The 25,184-nt window shown below is 38.3% G+C and overlaps 2 protein-coding genes across 4 annotated transcripts in view; both read right to left on the bottom strand.

Moving 5' to 3' along the window:
* The window catches only part of LOC105026305 (AT-rich interactive domain-containing protein 5B), an 85,624-nt gene extending 84,449 nt beyond the window's left edge, over positions 1 to 1,175 (bottom strand). Inside the window, exons 1-2 of one of the 2 annotated variants that reach the window (XM_010897671.3) lie at positions 1,113 to 1,175; positions 547 to 801 (exon numbers count right to left, since the gene is read on the bottom strand). In XM_010897671.3, coding sequence (XP_010895973.2) covers positions 547 to 801; positions 1,113 to 1,133 — 276 coding nt within the window. In that variant the 5' untranslated portion in view covers positions 1,134 to 1,175. Of the gene's footprint in view, positions 1 to 546; positions 1,093 to 1,112 lie in introns of those variants that run through there. The other variant, XM_020047597.2, reaches the window with a different exon arrangement.
* A 12,755-nt stretch (positions 1,176 to 13,930) lies between these two features.
* On the bottom strand, positions 13,931 to 21,096 carry cabcoco1 (ciliary associated calcium binding coiled-coil 1). 2 transcript variants are annotated; one of them, XM_013134122.4, is made up of 8 exons: positions 20,965 to 21,096; positions 20,638 to 20,732; positions 20,354 to 20,523; positions 19,588 to 19,723; positions 19,339 to 19,411; positions 18,732 to 18,845; positions 17,686 to 17,835; positions 13,931 to 16,009 (listed from the first exon to the last, which is right to left on the bottom strand). In XM_013134122.4, exons 1-8 carry the CDS (start codon positions 21,037 to 21,039, stop codon positions 15,929 to 15,931), a joined length of 894 nt encoding a protein of 297 aa, XP_012989576.2. In that variant the 5' UTR covers positions 21,040 to 21,096; the 3' UTR covers positions 13,931 to 15,928. The 2 variants fall into 2 exon arrangements, with proteins under 2 accessions (XP_012989576.2, XP_019902666.2); XM_020047107.3 differs by having other exon boundaries at positions 18,732 to 18,884.
* Positions 21,097 to 25,184: the final 4,088 nt, after the last annotated feature.

The following is a 25,184-nucleotide window of genomic DNA, read 5'->3' on the forward strand; positions in this document are numbered from 1 at the left end:
TTATTTTTGCATTTCAAAGCACACATTACAGTGAACTATTCAAATTGATCATATCGCCAAAATTCAAGCATTCATTAAATTACATTAAAACCATCTTGCCGTAACTGCCAACATAAAGCGTTTGATATCGAGCGCTGTGCGTAATATATCCGCACTGTTCTACTGAACGGGGACAACTTTAAAATATCACAATCGACGCTTTCACACAGATGGCATGTTATGTTTTTCATCGAAACTAACATAACCCACCACAAAATGACTAGTGAAGTCAGCACTAGAACCACAAAATCGCATGTAGAGCGCGAGTGCATACAGCATAATTTCAGCCTCCATTAGTATGTGATACGAATTACCAGATCAGATGTCTCACATTAGAGGAAATATGCAACGTGTTATCAGTCTTTGTGTCAAACAGAAAGCGGAATAGACAGAGATATAGCTGCAGCCCCAATATAGGTCATAGCACCGATACGAGCATTACTTTAAATTATACCGAAGAATGCAGTCTATGAAACACAAAGTATATGGCAGAGCATTTGTAATCACCTCTCCGTGACTGACAGTCCTTCCCTGGGGGGTGTCTTCAGGGAGAAAATAAAGTTTGGAGCTGGATAAAAGTTGTTTGCTGGTTCTTTCTTCCCATAACAGCTGTAGCTCCGCTATGCAGAGGGGCTCCCCGGGCTTACACCTCACTAGGAAGAAGTCTCCCAGGGAGAGGATCCGAGGCTTGGTTTCAAGGTGAAACCTAAAAGCCTTGTAGAAAATGTAAGGTCCGTGCAAACCGCAAGGTGAGCCTACCCACTGCGGAAACAGCGATAAGTTAATTTCGCACATTGCTGCCATTTGAAACTATCACAAGGCAAAAGTAACATGAAGTTCAATAGAAACAAAACCTGTTACGATATTACTAAGAGATGAAAGCCACAGTTTGCTTAGTAAAAAATGGTTGAACAATATGATAGCCTAATGATTGGTAAAATATAAAAGTTGTCTTAAAAAGTTTCTTGTAGTCTATTCATGCATTATTATCCCATACAACACAATATTCGTAACTTTGGCTTCCATCATCAGAATCAAACGCGATAAAACATAAGCAGAGTAGATAATAATACCATGAGTGAATTGGGCTCCATCTCGACGTTCTGAATTGATTAAACTCAACATTCTCTCCAAACTTGTTGGCTTGAATGGAGTGCTAACGGTCCTGGAAGGGAACAATATTTGCGCACGCAGTATCGCGCCATGCATCAATATGAAATCTAAATATGACAAATATATTTCCTTCAAAATGTATGAAAATGTCGTCTAATATTTATTCAGTGTACTTTCTTTAAAAGTGATATTTTTCTTGTTGAATTACATAATTAAAAAGTGGTGTTAAATTCTAAAAGGAACGGGTGCATGCCTACTTCAAGAGACTATTGAACATTCCACGTCCATTTAAACATCTTGATTATCTAGCTTCCTAACCGTCTTTTTCCGACAGGACCCTTTGCGAGTTCCGTTGTTGCTCAGACCCAAAACATATTTATATAAACCAATTTGAGTCTATAATATTCCAATATGTTTAATAACATGGTTACGTCGCTGTCAGGACCTGAGGCAAGGACGTTTGTATGTGTAATAGAAAGAACATTTCCTGCAGACCTGCAGAGATTCAGGGGCGCTCTCACTCCCCCCTCCTAGTTCTAGAATTCATCAACTCAACTGTATCTACTTTCGGCAGAACCTCTGCTCACTTGTTCCGCGCTTGTGATATCTCGCTTGCTCACGGAGACAGATGGGGCTGTTCCAGAGTCGTTAAATTGTTTACCCATTATTTGTAACATTGTTTCTGTTCAGTTAGTATTGTAGCTACATTCGATCTGATGCTCAGCTATAAAACAGGAAGATGTTATAAAATATTTAGGTTTACAATAACGTGGCTTTGAGCTTCGAGATTATATCCTGCCAAATATGAACTTGAGTGTTGTTGACAGGTCACGCGGGTGCATTTAGAACGTATATCCTAGGCTACTGCCCGGTGGTTTTGCGTTTCTATTTACACTCCATTTAGTTAATAGAGTGATTATATCATCTGCAGCTAATCATACTAGAGTACAGTACGTAGCTTTTCACAGCCACTGGTAGAAACAAACTTGTTTACTAGCCTCATATAATAACATACCGCTTATAAAAGGTTTGCTGAAGATGACATGAATTCAAACAATTCGATGGAAGAGACTATTAAGAATTCCATTATTCGGGGGGTGAATGGTAGCATGATCTAACGCAGAGCACGAGGAAGTGTGTGATAAAGAACAAAAACAAGATTTCAGTGATACCCTTAGGAGGGTAAAAGAAACGCAGCGGACTGGGCGATTCTGATAAATGTGCCCAAGTCATTTGTAGCGGTCGACTAAACCATAACGCTGTTGAAGTGAAATTGGGTCTCATCGCTAACGTGATTAAAAGCTGTATCGTCAGCTATTTCATTGGCAGCCTAATGCAATGTTTTATAACACTTACGAGGGTAATCGGGCAGCATTTATGCTACACGAAAGAACAATAGAATGATATCTTCCCAACAGGATAGTGACACTTTTGTTCCACTGACTATTCATCAAATACACATAATGAAAATATAGATCTGTTTGTCATTTATTAATCTGGCAATATTAGGATGTCGGTTGTAGGTGGGGCTAAACCTCAAACGAAGGAGGCATGACGGAAAATTACTGAAATTACATGAAATTGTTAAATTGCATCTTCCGTTAACAGCATTACTGACAAAAAAAACACTGATTATTTTTAGTTCCCGGAATTTAATTTGAAGATGTTAAACAATAGTTAAAAAAAATATATAATTACAATATGTCCTATCACATGTTTTGAATATGAATTTGGATGCATAATTAAAAAATATGTTACTTTATAGCGTATATATGTATATGCTGTTCATTGTTCATGGGTTGATTAAATTGGGTAAATATGAGACAGGGAGAGGTAATAGAAGTTCCACGCTGACCAGCGATGTGGAGACACTGACAGCAGAATGACAAGCCGGTTCTTACAGTACAGTGTGATGGCTATACTGGAGATCAGATATGTTAGTGCTAAAACCAAGTCCTCGTGTCATAACAGGGTTGAGGTCAATTCCAGTAAATTCAGTATTTAAGGCAAACTCCAATTCCACAGTTTACTCATAAGAAAGCGTTCATTGTCTGGAATTTCAGTGTAGGCAACTTGCTTAATTGCCAGGATTTTAAATGGGATAGAGCACAAACATGCTTCACACCACCAATATAACAGACTTAATTGAAAGCGTGGCTGTGGAAATACAGAGTAATGATGTTGATACTAATAATAACAGATGGCCTGTGTGCCAGTTCAGCTCTTATACAAGACTAATGTCTTGCATACTATATATACACTAGATGTAGTGCTAACATGCTGTCACATTGTACAGACTACATTTTCAACATGATCTAGGCTGGTAAAAGACACATTGCGTCTTATGCGGCGTACAGATGTCCTTTGTGACGGCTGAAGATGGCAGAGTAATATAAATAATGGTACTAAGGGTGCAGAGAATAATTAGCCTGCCAGATCTGGCTGTTTCAGTACCTGCTACTCTGCATGTGTCTGGGTGTCGCTGACGGTAAGGACTATGGCAGATTGATAGTCCGATCGTTCTCTATCTCCCTCCCGCTCCCTCTGTGCTGCAAGAAACATTCACAGTTTAAGGGCTGGGGGAATAATTGAACGGTGTGTGTATGTTTGTGTGTGTGTGTGTGGGGGGTGGGGGGGCAGGGGGGGACACACACATCTACTCATTCAAGGGTATTTCTTTATTTTAACTATTTTCCACATTGTAGAATAATAGTGAAGACGTCAAAACGACGAAATAACACATATGCCTTGATGACAGCTTTACGCAGTCTTTGCATTCTCTCAACCAGCTTCATGAAATAGTCACCTGGAATGCATTTCAATTAACAGGGCCGCCATGATAAAAGCACATTGTTTTCTCTTAACATGTTTGTTAGGGTTGGTATACAGAAGACCATCATTAGTCCCTATTAGGGCAAGAATAGCTCAAATAAGCAAAGAGAAACGACAGTCGATGATTACTTTAAGACAAAAAGGTTAGTCAATCTGGAAAATTTTAAGAACTTTGAAAGTTTCTTTCTTTGAAAGTGCAGTTGCAAAAACCATCAAGCACTATGAAGAAACTGTCTCTCATGAAAACTGCCATAGGTAAGGAAGGCCTAGAGTCATTTCTCATGCACAGGATGAGTTCATTAGTGCAACCAGCCTCGGAAATCAGCAAAGAAATACAACTCTGATTGCAGCCCAGATAAAGACTTCACAGAGTTCAGGTAATAGACATCTCCCCATCAACTGTTTGCAAATGTGTGAATAATGCCTCTATGGCCAAATTGCTGCAAATAAACCCCCAAAAAAGGACACCAATAAGAAGTCTGGTGGCCCTTGTTTTGGGGGAGCACCGTGAGGCATGGAAAAGGAGGTGTGATGGTGTGGAGGTGCTTTGCTGGGGACACTTTTTGTGATTTATTGAGAATTCAAGGCACACTCAACCAGGATGCCTACCACAGCATTCTGTAGCAATAGCCTATCACATCCGGTTAATGCTTAGGACTGTCATTTGTTTTTCCAATAGGAAAATGAACCAAAACACACCTCCAGGCTGTGTATGGGCTATTTGACCAAGAAGGAGAGTGATGGCAGATCAAGAAGCATCAGGTGACCTGGCACATTTATACACACGCATATGTATACTTCCTGACAGACACTAAATATATATTTAAATATAGTTGCATGCTTTATAAGATTTGATAGATCCAAATATCTTGTTTTTTATTTATGTGACCAACAGCAATAAACTTGTTATTTCATGCAGCCTTTTGCTTTCAAATTCACGTCACTTTTATTCCTATTTCACTTCTAGCAGTCAAGCTATGATTTGCAGTCAACATGATCCCACTCAATCTTCCAAAGGTTCACAGCTTGATTCAGAGTAAGAGCGGAGTATTTTCCTGTGGGCATTGAAAATCTGTTTAGTTCACCTGACTGGACGTAACTCGCTGAGCCGGAGCACAAAACAATGTCAGCAGTTTCCTCCTGTGGGGATATCATGTATAAATTAATGACAAGTCATTATGACTCCATACTGCCACTAGTGGTGGGAAAACACATGACACGATGCCTCTAATATTATTCTATCCTTGATTCTCTCAGTAGTGCCTCGGAGAGAACACATTTCCTGAAAACAGGAACCGGTGATGTAAAATTCATTATCTTTGCAATTACACATTTTTATAATTTTATAATTATAATTCATATATGTGATATGCTCATATTTCCTCTATTGCGATATTTAACACAGTGAGTTTAGCAACTTAAACTGTTTATTTTTTTTAAAACTCATAACACAACAGTTATCATTTGATAAGCTAAAACTTTTAGTTAATCTAATTTGATGTTATGTACTAATATTCTAATGGTCTGTGCTATTATAATTCACATCACAGAAGTTATGTAAAACTTTGACACACAAGTGGTTGACATAAGCACAAAAAAGTTTACTTCAAATATTAGGCATGAAAATTATTGAGTTGTGTTCTTTAAGATTTTGTATTAGAATCTGAATTTATTCACCAATTCGATGTATTAGTGTCTAAAATTGTGATATGGTGTGACATGACAGGTATGGTATAAAACATTTAAATGGGGTATACTTTTCTTAAGAAAAACTTTGTCATAATTGTTTATCATTACTATCCTGAGACCCAGCATTTCCTTGTGAAAATTCATTACATTTTGTATTATTTTTCTTAATCATCCCGCAAAGTCAGACATCTGTTCTCAATCTTTCAATATATTTTAGATTAATTATAACAGACAAACCCTATTATAAATCTAACAAAAGGCTTGTGTCCCTTGCTGATATTATACATACATGTGTTCCATTGAGATTTTAATGATTTATCACTAACAAGGCCTTTTTTTGGTAACAGTTCTGAATGTCACACCAAATGATGTGGTGTCATACCACAGGATGTTTCACACTACAATTTGTCAATGTATAAAGATATTATATGCATTTAACATTCAAATAAAACTGTTTAAGAACAATCACACAAAGGTGTGAAACATTGTGCCACTAAACAGTATGTGGTTATCAGACACAGGACTAGGCAAGAACCATATCTATTGAGGAAGACACTAATAAAGAATTGTATCATAAGTAAGTGTTTACAGTTAAGACGGTTGACTACTGGTAAGTATTGATTACTCATAACTACCCCTAATTAAATCAGTCATATAAACAAGGTTAGGTTAGTAATGAGTAAGAATGACAAATGGTGTAGGTACAGTCTTCTGCAATGGGCATTAATGTAAAATAATCGGATACTTTGACTGTGAGAAGTCAGCTAAAAGAAGAATACACTCAGATTAGCAAGGCGTTCAAGGCCGGCCCAGCTATAAAAATAGGCTTCAGCCTAGTTCACTTGTTGTCATGTGATGAGACAAAAAAAAGTGTTAAAAAGAAAAAACATACATTAAGCTTAGCAATTAGCTATAAAATGCAAGAAAAAAGTGTTAGCTCAAATTAATAATGTTTAGGAAAATACTGTTCATATCATATGGTGTGAAGAATGGATCAGAAGAAGTGACGAGCAAAACCTGTCACAAAATATGATATAGTGTCAGGCACAAGTTTGGGCCTTGTGGTAATGCGCTAGCATCCTAGCAGCCACTGCAACAAGGCAACATAGATTTAAAAGTAATAATGACAAAATAAAGTAATGTATATTTGGCCTTTTAATGTAAAAAGTGTCACACTAAAAGACACTGGGACAGGGTACTGAAGTGGAAGTGCCAAAAATATTTGATTTATTGAAAAAATTACAGGAGACAACTCACACTATAACCCATCCATGTCCTACTGAAGTGTTTTCAGCTCTGCACAGCACAGCACTTCCTGGTTGAACAAGGACCCCTCCTCCCCAAGGGTCTGCAAACAATTGCCTGTTTAAATATCACAATATAAAGTCACACCATAATATATTAATTTCTGATCAGAGCTGACTCAAAATGTTATACCTGGAGTTTGAAAATATCAGACTCACAAATAGTGTTACCATTCTGTACTTTATTGAGGAGGATTGCATTTATTCAATTTATTATTTTTAAAGTTTAAACTTTGTGAAAAATGCTCGTCCCGAGTCACACCATATGAGATTTTCATGTTTGGTTGAAAATGTTGAAAAAAGTCAATGATGAATTGCACTGATTGTTCAGTATGATCACATAAATAAACATGTTTTGAATAATATTAAAACGTTTTTGACACATTTTAATTGTATTTATTTGTGTTTGATGCTCGGAACCACAAAAATGTCATGTCACGTCATCCACCCACACCTGACCTAAATGCAAAGCATCAGAAACCAGCTAATAAGAAAATGAAAAACTCAAACAAGAGCAGTCGTTCAGTCGGTCATATGTAAACATATGTGATAAGAAAACAAAATAGTGCAATATTAAATGGATGGTGAGATCAGAAATCTTTCAAGGGATAGTTTATCTTGTTGTTATTAAGTCTGGGAGATGTCAGAGGAGGTTCCTGTAATCTCTGTGTGGAGATGGATAGTTCAGTCAGTTTACTGCAGTAAATAGAATTTAGTTCATTCTTCAGGGCAGGTGGAACTTCAAACTGAAGTACTGTATTTTTGGCACCATGTAAAAACACTTAAAAAAGCAAATGTAACAAGTAATCAATTTAGAATCTTTATAAGGTAAATGTCCCACGTTCATAGATTAAGGTAATCCAATTACAACCCTGTTTCCAGAAAAGTGGGGACGCTGCGTAAAATGCCAATAAAAACAGAATGCAATGATGTGCAAATAATTTATCCATCTATTTAATTGAAAATAGTACAAAGGCAACTTATCAAATGTTGAAACTGAGAAATATGTCAAGTCACCCATGCCTGGTGCACTCCAAACTCTTTGCAATTTTACATTGAGAAAAGTTACTCTTAAATTGTTGCACTATTTGCCTACATAGTCTTTCACAGAATGGTGATTAGTTGTGTGATATTCCACCAACTTTACATGTTTAGCATTACACAACTTTTCCAGTCTTTTGTTGCCTTCGTTGTCCCAGCTTTTTTGAAATGTGTTGTTGGCATCAAAATTCAAAGTGGACATATATTTTTCAGTAGACAATAAACATTTTCAGTTTCTAAATTTCATGTGTCTTTGTACAATTTCCTGTTGAATATAGGGTTTAAATAATTTACTCATCATTGCATTCTGTTTTTATTTATATTTTACATAGCGTCCCAACTTTTTTGGAGACAGGGATGTAGTTTTTTTCAAAATACACCAAAATATAATTCAATTAAAACACATCTAGGAAAAAACTGTAAATTTCTGTCTTGTTTAAGATATATATTGTTCCTTCATTCAGAGAGTTGAAGTTGAGGAAGTACTGAGAGGAAGGAGGAACCAGTATTTTCTATTCCTAGTAAATAATCCCACAATAAGACATATATTAACAACATGTGAGCACCTAGAAATGCCTTGTTATGTGGTTGGATTTCTCACTCTAATCCAATACTCATATCCCCCACCTTCAGTGTAAAAATAAAAACAGAATTGGTTTCTTGTTCAGTAATACGGCATCTTTCACCCACGCCAAGTATACCCATGAAAGAATAACCATCCTGCCATTTCCGGATTATGGCAATCTAGTTTACAGGCTTGTTGCTAAATTCCTCAATTAATGCCTCCTAATTTGTCAGATTAACATCCACTTTGTCACCATTTGCTTTGTTACTCGCCAATGTGAACTTGAAACTGTGATTAGTTGGACTCACATATCCCTCTACCTCAGCTCACCTCTCAACATTGTGGTGCAGGGTAGCCTAGCGGCTTGAGCATCTGATCATTAACTGAAAGGCTGTTCAATCGAATCCCTGAGCCAGCAAGTTGAAAAATCTGTCGTTCTGTCCCTGTGCAGGGCAGTTAACCATAATTGCTCCCAGGTTGTTGCTGAAAATGAGATTGTGTTCTCTGTTATACTTACCTGGTAAAATCTGCCATTTCAGCAGTGACTAGTGCTCTGGGAGACTAGTGCTCCGCAAAAATACTCTTGAATTCACAGTTACCTGACACAAACTGCACTGACTTCATCTATCTATATATTTTGTGTTGCTGTAGAGTGTAATTTGATTATTTCCCTTGAATATAGTTTCTGTTCAATATTTTATTCTGACTCATTGCCTGGTCCTCTTGCAGCGGTCCAGGTCATCATGAAACATAAAAACTAGGACCTAAGCAGCATGTTGTAATCCCAGTAGTGGTCTACAAACAATACCAGTTGGTGACCCTCAGCAGCAACCTATTGACCTTTCATGAATATAATTTATTACTAACGGTTTTGAGTTTCACGACAGTGAGTAAGATCAGAGGAACACTCCTGTGATGATGTCAGGTTATATACGTACTGTGAGTTCTGGGCAACTGCAAGGTATGCATTTGGTCTCTATTTCTTGCTTATTCCAAACAACTGTCACCTACAGTACATACAGTTTTGCAGACACAAACAGTACAATCACTTGAATATTAGTAGAGTAGATTAGAAACATGGACAGCAATCGCTAGGTTACAATTCTGGATATACGATAGCTAGGTTCCTACTCCTGATATTTGGTAGCTACATTTCTAATCCGGATATACGGTAACTAGAATACTACTCTGGATCTAAAATAGCTAGGTCAATACTACAGATTAACTGTAGCTAGGTTACTACTCCGGATTTACTGTAGCTAGGTGACGCCGAATATAACATTGCAAGGTTACTACTCCGGATTTACTGTAGCTAGCTTACGCCGGATATAACGTTGCTAGGTTACTACTCCGGATTTACTGTAGCTAGGTTACGGCGGATATAACGTTGCTAGGTTACTACTCCGGATTTACTGTAGCTAGGTTATGCCAGATATAATGTAGTAAGATTACTTATACAGATATACCGTAGCTTGGTCACTAATCAGATTTATGGTATCTAGGTCAATACTCCAGCTACAGGCTTCATTTTCATTTTCTATCCCTTCACAATCCCCTGACACTATACAGTAACTATAAATATATTCATGCTTTGACTTGTAATAATTACATTCATTACAGTGGAGCCGTGCACTAAGGGTGGTTATTAAAAATGTAGAGTGAGGTGGTTATACAACCCACTTCTCTGTTGTCACAGAGAGGCCGAGAACTACTGTTTAATTATAAAAATAAAAACAAACGCTACCATCATCATATTCAATAAGGATTAGGCAGTTCAGAGAACAGCGAGAGAACAGGGCTGGGCACCAGTAACACTGTCAGATGTCATTACTCAACCAGGGTTACATTTCTGCCGCAATTAAATGACACACACCTATCATGTTGCAACCGTTGCCTGTCGGCCCTAATGAGATAGTGAACATTGAACAGAGAAAACACATCATTTCATCCCATAGCAGAAGGGAAGCCTGAACTTGCAACATTAACAACTTAACAACCACACATTGAAAAATACCGATTTCACAATAAAGGGGATACTATATTATAGAAAATTTGAATATATGAGCATGACATATTGTCAAACATGTCCACCTCTGTAACAGTGATTGGTGTAATACTATAATTAGGGAATTTTAGGGGAAGTCCATGGTATTTTATCATGTGACCATCTAACAGTCTACTTACTAGCCACAATACATTGCCACAATGCAGTCCTGACCCTGACCGTACAATAATTTGACCTAGACAGAGAAACATGAACTGATTGCAGCATTACCCATTTTATGTTCTGTGTATTCACAGCCATGTTTTAATCCGCTGCATTCTTTTGATGTCGACTGCAAAGTACTTCTGGTAAGTCAATAAAAATGCACCTTTGCCACAGTTTCTGTTTAACACCATAATATCCTCCTCACTACTGCCTCCATTAAAGTAGAGCATAAACAAGTATATCTACAAAAAGTTGCAGATAAGATTAGTCTGAAAACATTTAGCTAGCCATTAGAATGAGTCAAACAAATGAAAAGGAAGAAACGGAAGGTTGATTTACTGCAGCGTTGCGAGAGAATTAATGATTTATACAACTAGCCCTACAGACAGCCTGAATTAATGTCATTCTGTGAGTACCAGTACTGGTGCCCAAGCAGAGTAGAAATGAATGAACTATCAGCATAGTAATGAGCTGAACCTGGGGCTGTATTTCTATATAATCTGGTTTGTTGAGACACACAAGGGGGAAACACATTGTTAGTGGTTAAAGCTATCTGGCTTCTACTTATGTACATGTGGAGAAAGAATACGAGCTCAGTGTGTATCTTACTTTATATTCGTTTAAACAAAGCCCTGTCATTTGAAAGTTTTCCTACTTTTGAGTTAGACCATATTAAGGCTACAATGTTTTTTTCAGACAACATACAGTCCACAGCACAAACTGCAGTTGGTGACTCCATTCTAAAAGGACTTTATTTAACAATGTGATTATTTTTTTAGTGTTTTCAATAACACAACTGTGACCGCTCTGAATTGAATGCAGCATTCCAGTATTTTGCAATGAAAACAAGGTCTAGAATTACATGGTAATTACGGAATGTGTGGAGAGCGCCAAGAAGCAAGCAGTCAGGCATCCTAAACACCAAACCCTCATAACTTCCAGCTTAAAAGGAGAGTTCACCATCTGGCCTTGTGAATGGTCAGGGTGTGCTTCAATCAAAGCCACAATGGGAAGAAATAAGTCCCTGTAGCGCAGAATGTCTCAACTCAATTAAACAATGGCACTCGGCAAACTGACGCTTTCAGTTTGTTGCTTTAAAATACGATTTATCCACATTGAAGTATGTAAACTGCTGACATGGTTGTCTACTCACACATTACCAGTAAAAGGATTGTCATTCCATGGCGTTTTTATTTCAGAGGCACAAATTATATTTGACGAGGCAGTCAGAGTGAAGGGCCTGAGATGCAGGTTATCTTTCACAGAGCAGATCTTAGTTTTCACAGAGCAGATCTTAGCTTTCCCAGAGCAGATCTTAGCTTGCACAGAGCAGAGGCATGCCCATAAATACCACAGTATTATCCATCAAGACTCTCACTAATAGGAAGTAACATGTTGTGAGGGAAGAGGCCCATGAGAGAGAGAGAGACTAATAACAAACCACTAAATCCTAAACCAGAACTACGAAGTCAACCTGACATGACTGATTTTAATATTCACACAGTGTCCCTAATGGCACCCTATTTCCTATGATCCTGGTCTAAAGTAGTGCACCATGAACTAGGATACCGTTCAGGACATAGGCCCATAAATGTGTTCCAGAAGTATACAGCCTCAGGAGAACACTTCAGTCTTGGCAGTTTGAATCTGTCTGAATCCTCACTTTAACCAAAAGTTAATTTGACATCTGCGCAGTAAACCCACAGTATATTTTACAATGCTTTACTTTGATTAAAACAGGAGAAAATAAATATTGATTTAAAGTATTTTCTTTTCTTGATTGTTTAACTGTATCAAATATAGATTTTTAGAGGACATAATCCATTTGCCATTGATCAGTGTTTTATCACTTTTTTGTATTTGTGTTAATTCCTCTTCTATTTTATAAAGCTTCTATCTTGATTATCAAAAAAAAAAATTATTTGTATTTTGAAAGCATCTCGGAATGTAAAATACAATAAGAAATGTGCTACATGAAAAGTTAGATTTTATTCTTCTCTCAGTTTATAAAAATAACCTCAAAGAAATAGACTGATACAGGAACTCTACACAGAGAAGGCTGCCAGTGTATTGGAATGATAAAGAAACTGACGCAGAGAAGTCTGGCTGAGTATTGTCGGTGAGAATAGAATGGAGGTGTATACAGGAGTAGAAATGTTGACCACAAACAAAGCAGTTGATTTCCTGTTTAAAGGGCAAAAACAGTAAACTGTACTCAGACATAGAGGCTGCACTGCAAAGCATGAGGAAATAATTACCAATATGTCATATACTCTTGTGGCCAGTAGAGGGAGTTCTCGCCAGTTCTACACTGAGAAGACAAAACAGGCTGACATGTGAGTGGCTCAGCTGGAAAATAAGGTCAGCTTATTCACTGTCATTGATCAGTGAATAATAGCTAATGTTGATATTTTAGTTGCGGAAAACTATGATCAGGGACACAATGTATGGTGACATAAGATGAAATGGTGGACAAGATGAAACAATGAAAAAAGACATTTCAATATTTGTTTCTTGAGAATACAAAGTAGATAAGGCAAATTCAGATTTCTTTAAGTGTGCCCTAAATGTCAACTTATGGGCCTGGTTATATGTAGTGCACTTAAAAGGCAAAAGGGTGCCATTTGGGATTCAGAAACCAAGCCAGGCAGACAGACAGTAAGCGAGACAGAGACCCTGAGAGAAGTCAATCTGCTGGGAACCAGACCAACGCAGAAGACAAAATAAGACAAGACAAAAGACAAGACAAAATAACTAAACTATTTATCAACATTCTTCGTGATCTACGGCCGTGAGGATATGTAGTTTCACTGTGAGTAAGTGGACTCGTTCAATGCCGAGGGGAGTTTGAACATTCAGCTTAAATAATACATGCCTGTATATGGAAACTCGCTTTTTAGCCTTGGCGTTACAGAGAGTTGCCATAGTGCTAGAGTGCTTCCAGTAAACATTATATAACCTGCCTAATTAAATACTTGACCGTCTCAATGTAGGCCGACTGTTGAAGAGACGTTTCCATTTAATTACTTTATTTATATAATACAGCAAAACCATTTTAAAGAATTACAATCCACTGTCATTTGGATTAATAATAAAACCACTTTATTTGACATAAGTTTCAGTGAAATAAACACCAAATAATTGAGGACAGTTTATTTTCTGTATATTTAGTAAACCCTTTGGGCAGGACATTCATCACAATAATATTGACAGCCGTTACACCCCAAATAGAAATCAGAAGGGAGTGTCTACAGTGGATAGCTAGGTTACCGTGATGTGTATGTTCTATAATGTAGCTACTTGGAGCTAGGTTACTGTGATGGGTATGTTCTATAATGTAGCTACTTGGAGCTAGGTTACTGTGATGGGTATGTTCTATAATGTAGCTACTTGGAGCTAGGTTACTGTGATGGGTATGTTCTATACTGTAGCTACTTGGAGCTAGGTTACTGTATGCATATCTTCTATAATGTAGCTACTTGGAGCTAGGTTACTGTGATGGGTATGTTCTATAATGTAGCTACTTGGAGCTAGGTTACCGTGATGTGTATGTTCTATACTGTAGCTACTTGGAGCTAGGTTACTGTATGCATATCTTCTATAATGTAGCTACTTGGAGCTAGGTTACTGTGATGGGTATGTTCCATACTGTAGCTACTTGGAGCTAGGTTACCGTATGCATATCTTCTATAATGTAGCTACTTGGAGCTAGGTTACTGTGATGGGTATGTTCCATACTGTAGCTACTTGGAGCTAGGTTACTGTGATGGGTATGTTCCATACTGTAGCTACTTGGAGCTAGGTTACTGTGATGGGTATGTTCCATACTGTAGCTACTTGGAGCTAGGTTACTGTTGTGTGTATGTTCTATACTGTAGCTACTTGGAGCTAGGTTACTGTGATGGGTATGTTCTATACTGTAGCTACTTGGAGCTAGGTTACTGTGATGGGTATGTTCCATACTGTAGCTACTTGGAGCTAGGTTACTGTGATGGGTATGTTCTATACTGTAGCTACTTGGAGCTAGGTTACTGTGATGGGTATGTTCTATACTGTAGCTACTTGGAGCTAGGTTACTGTGATGGGTATGTTCTATACTGTAGCTACTTGGAGCTAGGTTACTGTGATGTGTATGTTCTATAATGTAGCTACTTGGAGCTAGGTTACTGTGATGGGTATGTTCTATACTGTAGCTACTTGGAGCTAGGTTACTGTGATGGGTATGTTCTATACTGTAGCTACTTGGAGCTAGGTTACTGTGATGGGTATGTTCTATAATGTAGCTACTTGGAGCTAGGTTACCGTGATGTGTATGTTCTATACTGTAGCTACTTGGAGCTAGGTTACTGTATGCATATCTTCTATAATGTAGCTACTTGGAGCTAGGTTACTGTGATGGGTATGTTCCATACTGTAGCTACTTGGAGCTAGGTTACCGTATGCATATCTTCTATAATGTAGCTACTTGGAGCTAGGTTACTGTGATGGGTATGTTCCATACTGTAGCTACTTGGAGCTAGGTTACTGTGATGGGTATGTTCCATACTGTAGCTACTTGGAGCTAGGTTACTGTGATGGGTATGTTCTATAATGTAGCTACTTGGAGCTAGGTTACTGTTGTGTGTATGTTCTATACTGTAGCTACTTGGAGCTAGGTTACTGTGATGGGTATGTTCTATACTGTAGCTACTTGGAGCTAGGTTACTGTGATGGGTATGTTCCATACTGTAGCTACTTGGAGCTAGGTTACTGTGATGGGTATGTTCTATACTGTAGCTACTTGGAGCTAGGTTACTGTGATGGGTATGTTCTATACTGTAGCTACTTGGAGCTAGGTTACTGTGATGGGTATGTTCTATACTGTAGCTACTTGGAGCTAGGTTACTGTGATGGGTATGTTCTATACTGTAGCTACTTGGAGCTAGGTTACTGTATGCATATCTTCTATAATGTAGCTACTTGGAGCTAGGTTACTGTGATGGGTATGTTCTATACTGTAGCTACTTGGAGCTAGGTTACTGTGATGGGTATGTTCTATACTGTAGCTACTTGGAGCTAGGTTACTGTATGCATATCTTCTATAATGTAGCTACTTGGAGCTAGGTAACTACATATATGTTCTATAATGTACTGCAGCTACTTGGAGGCATTATGTTTCAGTTGTTCTAGTCTGGCACTGTAGGTCTCCTGGATTCTCAGTTTTTCTGTGAACTCAGCCTGTAATGACACAAAAGGAAAGTTGTTGATAAGGATTTGGATACTTGTTCATTATCAGAGAAGCATCCAGCAGTATTGAATTATTCAAATACAGCGCCCAGCTTCTTCAATGATAACAAAATAGTTTCCAATATATCCACAAGATTACTTCATTTATTTCCCTCCCCCGCATACTTGAGTATAAAACAGTTCCAATCCACTTATGGAATTCACCCTCAGTCATCCAAAATTAGCCAATTTCAACATTTCTACCCTATACGGTATGATGAGACCCACATGCCTGTTCAAGCTCCTGGGAATATTTGCACCAAAAATATCCCCTTCAGAGAGAAAAAAAGGGATGTTATTAAATATCGTTTAACAGAGAGCTGCAATTTGGCCTTCCAGAGACAATCCACATCAAGGTTTAAGCAGACACAAAAACTAGAGCAGAAGCTATAAAGTCGGCTTGGAAATATTTAGCACACATTGGATCTCTACACTTGGTACAGCGAGACTGACAGATTCTTGAAGATAAAATGCTCAGTGTGATCTCATTTTTGCTTTGAAACTTGTAGTACTTGGGGACAGTTTACAATAGAGCAACCTTTGCCTAATTGATCATGAGCCGATGGTGGCCTGTAAATCGTCTTTCACATTACATCAGAGCCACTCACTGATGTAGAAACCTGTCTGTCAGTCAGTCGTCAGTCAGTCATGTCAGTCGGGCCATCTCAGTCAGTTATGTCAGTCATTTTAGTCAGTCAGTTATGTCAGCCATCTTAGTCAGTTATGTCAGCCAGCCAGTCAACCAGTCAATTGGTCATGTAAAGTAATTGGGTTGGCAGGTTGCCTAGAGGTTAGAGCGTCTGGCCAGAATATTAAAATGTGTTTTCAGTCAACTTACCTGGCAAAATAGTATTAAATAAATAAATTAAACAGTCAGTCAGACAGCCAGCCAATCACCTCAGTCAGTTGGACATGTCAGTAAACCAGGGAGTCAACCTTTTCTGAGGTTGCTCCCTATCGCAGAAAATCAGTCAGTCAACCAACTGGTCAGTGCAGCTGTTGCTCAGCTGTTTATCAAATAGGCCCAGAATAAGGACCTAGTAAAAAATGGTACACAGCCCGACATGGTGAAAGGGTGCCGTTTGAGATGCATGCTATTATGAACCTAATATCTCCTAATATCCACTAACAATATTTAAGAACAGAACAGCTTCCAGTACCAATCAGTAGCCGCATCACCACTAAAACCAGAGGAACACACAATACTACAGATTGTGTTATAATAGGATACTCATCAGCACCAAGATAAGAGGAAACACAGCACTAAATAATGTGTTTAATAAAAGAACACCAGTCAGTACCAGTAGGAAATAGTCAGATATTTAGCCAGCAGGCCTTTAGATTGTACAAGGTTAGAGATGTGGTTTTCAAACCCAGCTAGGCAGTTATATGAGAACCTGAGGTTGATGGTAGATTATTTGCTTAATCTTAAAGCTTTGGCCAGGTCAATAAACCAACTACAAATTGGAGCCTGAAAACTGACTTCCAAATATAAAAAGGGTATTTTTTTGTCACAGTTGTCCAGTTCAAAAGAACGATACAGCAGCAGAAATAAGTTAGATAACTTCTAGTTATACTTTACAACAACATATTACTGTATGTGGATCAGATTCAATATTACACTTTACCTGCAGGTTTCCCAGCATCTCTTTGGTAAGGTCCTCCATCACTAGTTTGACATCCTCTACAGTGTATCCCTCAAATTCAGCCTGCTCCTTCTCCTGATTCTCTGTCCTACCTGCTACATCTTCCTCTGGCTCTTCCTCCTGCCTGCTCCTCTGAATTAGTAAAACAACACAGGTGACCGCTGGTTAATTAATAAAACACAGATCACCCCTGGTTTTTAATACAACACAGATCACCCCTGGTTTTTAATACAACACAGATCACCCCTGGTTTTTAATACAACACAGATCACCCCTGGTTTTTAATACAACACAGATGATCCCTGGTTTTTAATGCAACACAGATGACCCCTGGTTTTTAATGCAACACAGATGACCCCTGGTTTTTAATGCAACACAGATGACCGCTCGTTTATTAAAAGGTACAGTATTTCGGAAGAGAGATACACATTGTGCCAAGGTGTGTTTCTTATGGTCTGACCAATAAAAATCAGATTAATGTATAGTATAATGGTAACTTAAACCTTAGGGTATTGATTAACATATTCTACTCTTATTTAGTGACAAAGGGAAATCAGTGTGATTTTTAAACAGTGGGACAGTGCCCACGTGTGGTCTAAAGGAGAATAACAGTAATGGAATAGAAATTGGAACTAATGTATTAGGCCCACTTCAAAAATAATTTGTAAGATGAACTTAAATATCCAGATAATATATTCATAGAGAACTGAAACATCCTCTGTTAGCATTAACATAATACCCCACGGGTTCTCAAACTTTAGTGGCCCGCAACCCCATTTCGATATCAAACGTTTCACGTGACCTCACCGTGAAAGCATTTCTGACTCAGGGAAGTATGGTTTAAAGAGGCTAAAATGGATAATCAGAGTATTGGGCAGGTCAGAAAATCATCAGGCAACAATGCACAGTGATCTTCTTTCCAGAATTCAAACATCCATCATTCATGTCCCTCAACGCCCCCCTCAGTCTGATTTAGTGCATGTGCCTGTCCAGTTGTTTGGGAGAGGAGGTGACAGCCCTGACAGTACCTCTTCATGCTCCCCAACGGCAACCGGGGCCATGTAGCGCAGGTACACATCAGTAGACATACCCTCTTCCAGTGGAGCAACCAGGTCTGTCGATCTCAACACCTCTATGGTGCGCTGGAACACAGTCAAGCAGGAACCATTTGACCGGGGGTTCTCGACCACGATTTTAAAGTAGAAACATGTGGACGTTAGCTCTCGATTCCAATTAAATGAAATTAATCAAACAATAAAAATAGTATTACTACAGAATCTGTAAAAACATCATTGGGAAAGCTAAATGACATCCAGGGACCATTAGTACAGTAATTGACCAAGATCCTTTATACAGCATGCCAAAAACCATGTTATTACTAGCTCACTAAATCTTAAGCTCTTTCGAAAGCTCTTATGAAATGTTCACTTTGGATTGTGTATTATCCTTGGTAATGGAAACTCCTATGACATGGATCGATGTAATCCGTTATTTGAAAATACATTATAAAGCGTTACTGGGTACGTGGACGGTTTGTGTGCCGCAATTTAGAGATGATAATGACAGACAGTTGGACAATTAGGGACAAAGACAGGAACGATTTTCTTGCACGCAGGCACACACATACAAACACACCTCCTTTCCAAGTAACAGTTCCTCTCTGGGTTGAGTGAAGAGAAACTCGTAGAGTCGGTAGTTCTGAAAGAGACTATGGTAAAGAGAAGCGAAATTAGTGACCAACATATAGCAACCTACACATTGTGAGCAAGAGTGATGCTATGTGAGTTGAATGAATTATGACACGGTAAGGATACTTTCAATGAGAAATAAATGATGTAGGCCCTACTCTTTTTTTTTTCATTCGACATGGAGGATTCTTGCTACCTAAATGTGAGGTAGTCAGCGATTGAAGTGGCCTGCTCAACATCAAACAGGGGGTCAACCTCTGGAGGAGACTGGCGCATTCTTGCTATAAACTTGGCAAACTCATTCAGGTTATCCCCAAATGGTATCTGCTTTTCTGGAAAATAAAGGACAGATATGAACACCGGACATGAGCCACATCCAGTCGGCAGTGATTTATTCCAGAAGCAGCAAAGCACCTAATGGAGGGCTTGTTATTCTGGTGAGCATTTTAATGTGTCAGCCCATCCATATGCACTAGCACCAATCACTGGCAATGGCTAAATGTTGAAACTTAAATACACTGAACAGTAACATCAGAGAAACAGACTAGGCCTCCTGGCATTTCCCGCCCTTTCTGCCAGTGCTTGTTAACAACATACTTCTCAACCAACCAGACTGGCAGGGTAGCCATATATGTATAGCACCCCCCCCCCCCCCCCCCCCCCCCCCCCCCCCCAACACATTTACCTACACACCGTATTTGTGTCACTTTTATGTTTTCGTTTAAATTCTAAAATACAATTTCAAATAAAATAAAAAAGTACGTAATTGTCGAGGGCGGAGGAGTACTTAATTATTCGGTTGGGGTGAATGGTAGGCCTAATATGCATCCCGTGTTGAATTAAACTCCTCGCTCAAATGTGATAACAGTGGAAAATCGATTTAAAAAAAAGTGGCTTGCTCTCAACGGCAGAAAATACCAATGTCTGTATTTCGGCTATCGAGTGGTCCTACTTTGACTTACCGCTTAAATTGTCCAGTAACAGTTGCAGTACAGCCATGATGCATGAGATCTGTTGACAGGTGAAGTTCATTTCCTTCGCCCACCAGAAGCCATGTACAAAGTAGTCCAACAAGGCTGCCTCCTTTAGACACGTACGGTGGTTCCCAAAATCAAGTATCTCTTCAAACTGTCTGTTAGAATACCATAACATAGTAGCTATATGGATAGATAGTGTAGCTTGTATTGCTATAGGAACAGTAGCCTTTATAGCAGGCATATCCGACCTAGCTACTGTAGCTACTTACAACTGCACCTGTTCTACGGTCAAATCCAACAGCGTGTTGATTTGATCATGGGACATTTTTTTCCAATACAGTTTGTCTCTTTCAGCATCATTGTCCTTGATGAATGGGATTCATAACATGTGAGTTTAGTTAGTTTAGTTAGCAATACAAATAGCTATAACCTGCAGAACTCAATGTTACTGGTCTACCAGAATGTTACATTGCAGTACTGTACTTTATAGCAACTGTTCTAGCAAAAATAAAAGTAACAGCAGGCATTATTCGAATAAAACATTTATTACATATCATTAATTATGTAAATTACAGTTAAAGTAGTTGTAGCCTTACTTTTGCCTCGTCCTTTGTGTCGTTTGCACTTTTATCCGCCGACTTACTAGTGCTTTGTTTCACTCTTCCAGACATGTTGCACAGGTTGAACAATCCACTAGCAGGTTGCTAACTACGTTTCCTTGGTAACATATACACTCACCGTGCCACTTGCTCGCTCCTGCTTCCGGCCGTCCCCTTTAAGGTCGCGTGTTGCACGTTACGTATCGCAGAACTGGGGTTAAGGTTTGGGTAATTCTCGTTTTCAAAGGTGGTTATTTTCTTGTGTTGCAGCTCCAAACAATGTTAAAGCATTGTAGCATTAGATACATTTTAAATGATGTGTACATGTTATTAGTTTTGCGAAAATATTTTTCAAAAAATTGTAAAGGATCTAATTTTCACATCCTGACTATTACATACTATTGCTTTTTTGACGCAACAATACTCTGTAAAACAAGTAGAAGTAAATGGGAGTCTGATTAGGGACGAGAAGATTCAAAATGAAACCTGTAAGGCAATTTGTTGGAACAATCTATACTTACATCATACTTGGGAAGACATGGGAAGAATATCAAAGGAAAATCATTAGCATTTTATATAAAAATGGTAAGCATTTGTCCAGAAACAACCAGTGAATGTGGAAGATGTTTGGGGACAGAACTTAAACAAATGAAATACAAATGTTTTCTGTTCTTACCCTAGAATAAAACATTTTCTGAATTAATTTGTAAACATTTTCTTAGTACTCTGGCAAAGAACGTCAAGAATGCCCTACTTGAAGTATCCCAGAACAGTTTCAAAATGCCTACCGGTTTAATATGTACAGTACACAGTCTACAGAAATAAAATGTATTACAGAACATTGGTTAAATAAGGCTTATTATCTGGCCAGTAGTCAGTCCTCCTAAAACACTATTTAATATTAAATAAAGTTTCTTGAGTTTTCCAAAAGGAAATTGATACATTCTGAGAAGGCTAGAAGAAATTTCAAAAAGAAGGTTGAAGGAACTGATGTGCAAGTTTTAGATAGAAAAACTCAGTGGAAAAACCCCAAAACATCTGGATCTGATGAAGTGTATTTAAAGGTCACTTCCCAGATGGACAGAAGGAAATTCAGTTAAGTGTAGTCATCTGGCACCCAAATATATGTTTTGACCGTGAGAACATTTCTCATCTGGAACATACTCTTTTCTATGTACTAAGCAGAATTGGCGCACCATTAGAGTGTTAGTGATGTACTTCATATATTATGGATTATGCCACAAATTCTGATAAAGCTGTAGCAAAAGTGTTTACAATTTAGTGCTGGGAATGCATATCAATTGGTTGTCTATGGGTTAGGGCTGCACTATGTGAATTTCATGACTTTTGCTGCACATTGACAGTTGTGTATTTTGCTATTATATAGCCTTAGTAAGTCTTGCATGCTAAAATGTTTTGCTTTCCATCCCTCGTGCTGAAGTTACTAATCAACACTGGTAAGCAGGAAAAACGTGCCCACCCATGGAAATCAAATGCCCATCCAATGCATTTGTTCTAGCACCGGGCCTGTTTAAAAAATAAATGACCAAGTCTCAGTTATGTATTAATGAAGGTAACTCTCTAGTTCTGTCTGTGACGCCAAAGCTCAAGCAGTATAGTCAATATAGCAACTCAGTCAATGTGATTCTTGTGATACCAAAGGGCAAGAAAGAGAGAGATTAGACAATATAAACAAAAGATTTGCATCAAACAAGCTGCAGCATCCATTTAGAGAAAACAGAGGATGCAATATGCTTATAACTAGGAAAAATATAATTGTTACTGGAATGTTACAAAGCATGTCGGTGTGGCTCCACACTTCGGGGATACTTTGCAAAGCTATGCTTACTACTGGCAAAGATTTTAACTCAAGATAATATCGTATACTGCTAGACTTCGATTGGAAATAGTTGAAAATAAATTATTATTAGGTTCAGCTGTTGATCTGGCAGTTATGGGACTAGAAACCAAATCATCTTTGGACTGTTTTGGGATTTTGGAATTGACTTACCCAGTTTGCTTACAGTTATATTCTCTATTAAACTTCCATATTATTGTTTTGTCTGTACAGTATAGTATGCAGTGTTTACTGTGATAAATATACATCATTCACCTCTGTCATAAGCCAAACTGATGGTTGCCACTGCCAGTATTATTTAATCTTGCCATGCAATGTTACAAAAATAAGAGATTACTAATTATAGATTTAATTTATTTGAGCAACAATTGATTGCCTGAAGGGAGCAGTATACAGTATATGTCTGTTGATAAATTGGAACCTGGTGAGGGAGGTTCAGGAAATTTTTAGGACAACTGAGATTTTGAGGACCATAACTATTTAAGGAGTCAGTTATTTGTTTTCTAATGGTGGTGATCTTTTCATCAAAGTAGTTCATGCATTCATTAAAACTAAAGTGAAGACCCACTTCACTTGTTGAGCTTTGCTTTTTTGTTAACTTTGCAACTGTATCAAAGAGACATTTTGGATTGTTTTTGTTCACCTCGATCAGGTTGGAGAAATAAGCTGATCGAGCAGACGTGAGTGATTTTCGGTATTGTAGTGTAATGTCTATCCAGGCTAGAATACTTCCAACTTGGTGGAGCGCCACTTTCGCTCCAATTTTCTGGAGGCTTGCTTAAGTGCCCTAGCATTGTCTGCTACCAGGAAGCAAGTTTCTTGTTGTGTATTTCTTTTGTTTTTAGTGGTGCAACCGTCTAATGTATTTCGCAGTGTTGAGTTTAGATCTTCGATTTGATCGTTTACAGATTTATTTACTCTGTCGTTAATGAGCGAACTTGTAAGAATATCAAGGAATTTATTTGTAGTTTGAGAATTTTATAGTACGGCTTTTGAAAATCATTGTTTGCTGAGCAAGTGGATTTCTTGTTTTAACGGTAAATGTAATAAGACAGTGATCCGATAATCCAGGATTTTGGGGGAAATTAATAGATCTACATATATCTATTTCTCGTGACAGGATTAAATCTAAGGTGTGAGCATAGACTGTAAAAAAAATGGACGACGCCCTTTCGCTCTTTTCCATTGGTGAAAACTGAAGCTGCCAGTGTCCCGATACGGCGCTGACATCTTGGACTTGCATCTGCGCAGATAGCGATCTGGGGACCAGTTCTGCGCAGTAGTTATGCGCAGTAGCGAGCAGGAAGTAAAGCCGTAAAGCCGCGAAATCAACGGCCCCACCCCTGTGCCCCGCCCTCACTCTTCCTCGCAGAATGTGCATACCGTAATCAATCGCAAGTCCAAGTACAGTACAACCTTTGCTTGTTAAACCTAGATGATATGTTATAGCCTAACTTACATCATGTTTAACCTTAATTTAGAATAGGCCTAATACAAAAATAATTGGTAACTTCTAGCTAACGATCACCTGCTAGCTATTAACATGGCTATTAACGAGGCTTGTTGTCTTTTAGCTAACGTTAGCTAGCCCATTACATTTATTTACTAATTAAATAGCTTATGAATTTAATTTACCAAAAAAAATTCAAAGATCGATTGGAAATGCCAGATCGGTTAGCACAATGTACTGCAGAACAACCCATTATGTCCGTGTGAAATTATATAAATTATATAAATTTAGAGATTAAATGTAAAGCTCCAATCTCCTCAGTCCTCCGAAGATCGCGAAAAAAGCCTGATGTCGCTTCAGTGGCTCCTCGGCTCAGATAGCTGTCAATCACAGCTGTGAATCACGACGTCACACCACCGTTTTTAGAGCATTAAATAACTAACTAAAAACCAACTTATTTTAAAAACAAACTCTTGAATTTACATTAGCGTGATACAAACTACAGTAAATGACAGAAACCAGCTTCGGAAAAAAGATATTTGAAGGGTAATTTAATTGTTTAGTTGGTCTCGCGTCCCATTGAATAACATGGGGAGGGCGGGGTTTATGACCTATACTGGGACCACTCACCAGGGGGCGATCGAGATGTTTTGGCTTCACTTTTCAGGGCTTGTGCGGCACGCTTGGGTGTGAGTGTGGCAATGTGTTGGACCTGAGACATGTTGAATAAAACCCATTGAGTCAATTGTCTTCAAAGGCATTTTGAAGAGGATCGTTGGACTTTTCCATATGAATATTGAAATCGCCAAAAATATGAATACTATCTGCCATGACTAAGGTTAGACAATAATTCTGGAAACTCGTTGAGGAACATTGTGTATGGCCCGGGGGGTCAATACATAGTAGCTA

Source organism: Esox lucius, chromosome 6, assembly GCF_011004845.1.
Source record: "Esox lucius isolate fEsoLuc1 chromosome 6, fEsoLuc1.pri, whole genome shotgun sequence".
Classification (NCBI taxonomy): domain Eukaryota; kingdom Metazoa; phylum Chordata; class Actinopteri; order Esociformes; family Esocidae; genus Esox; species Esox lucius.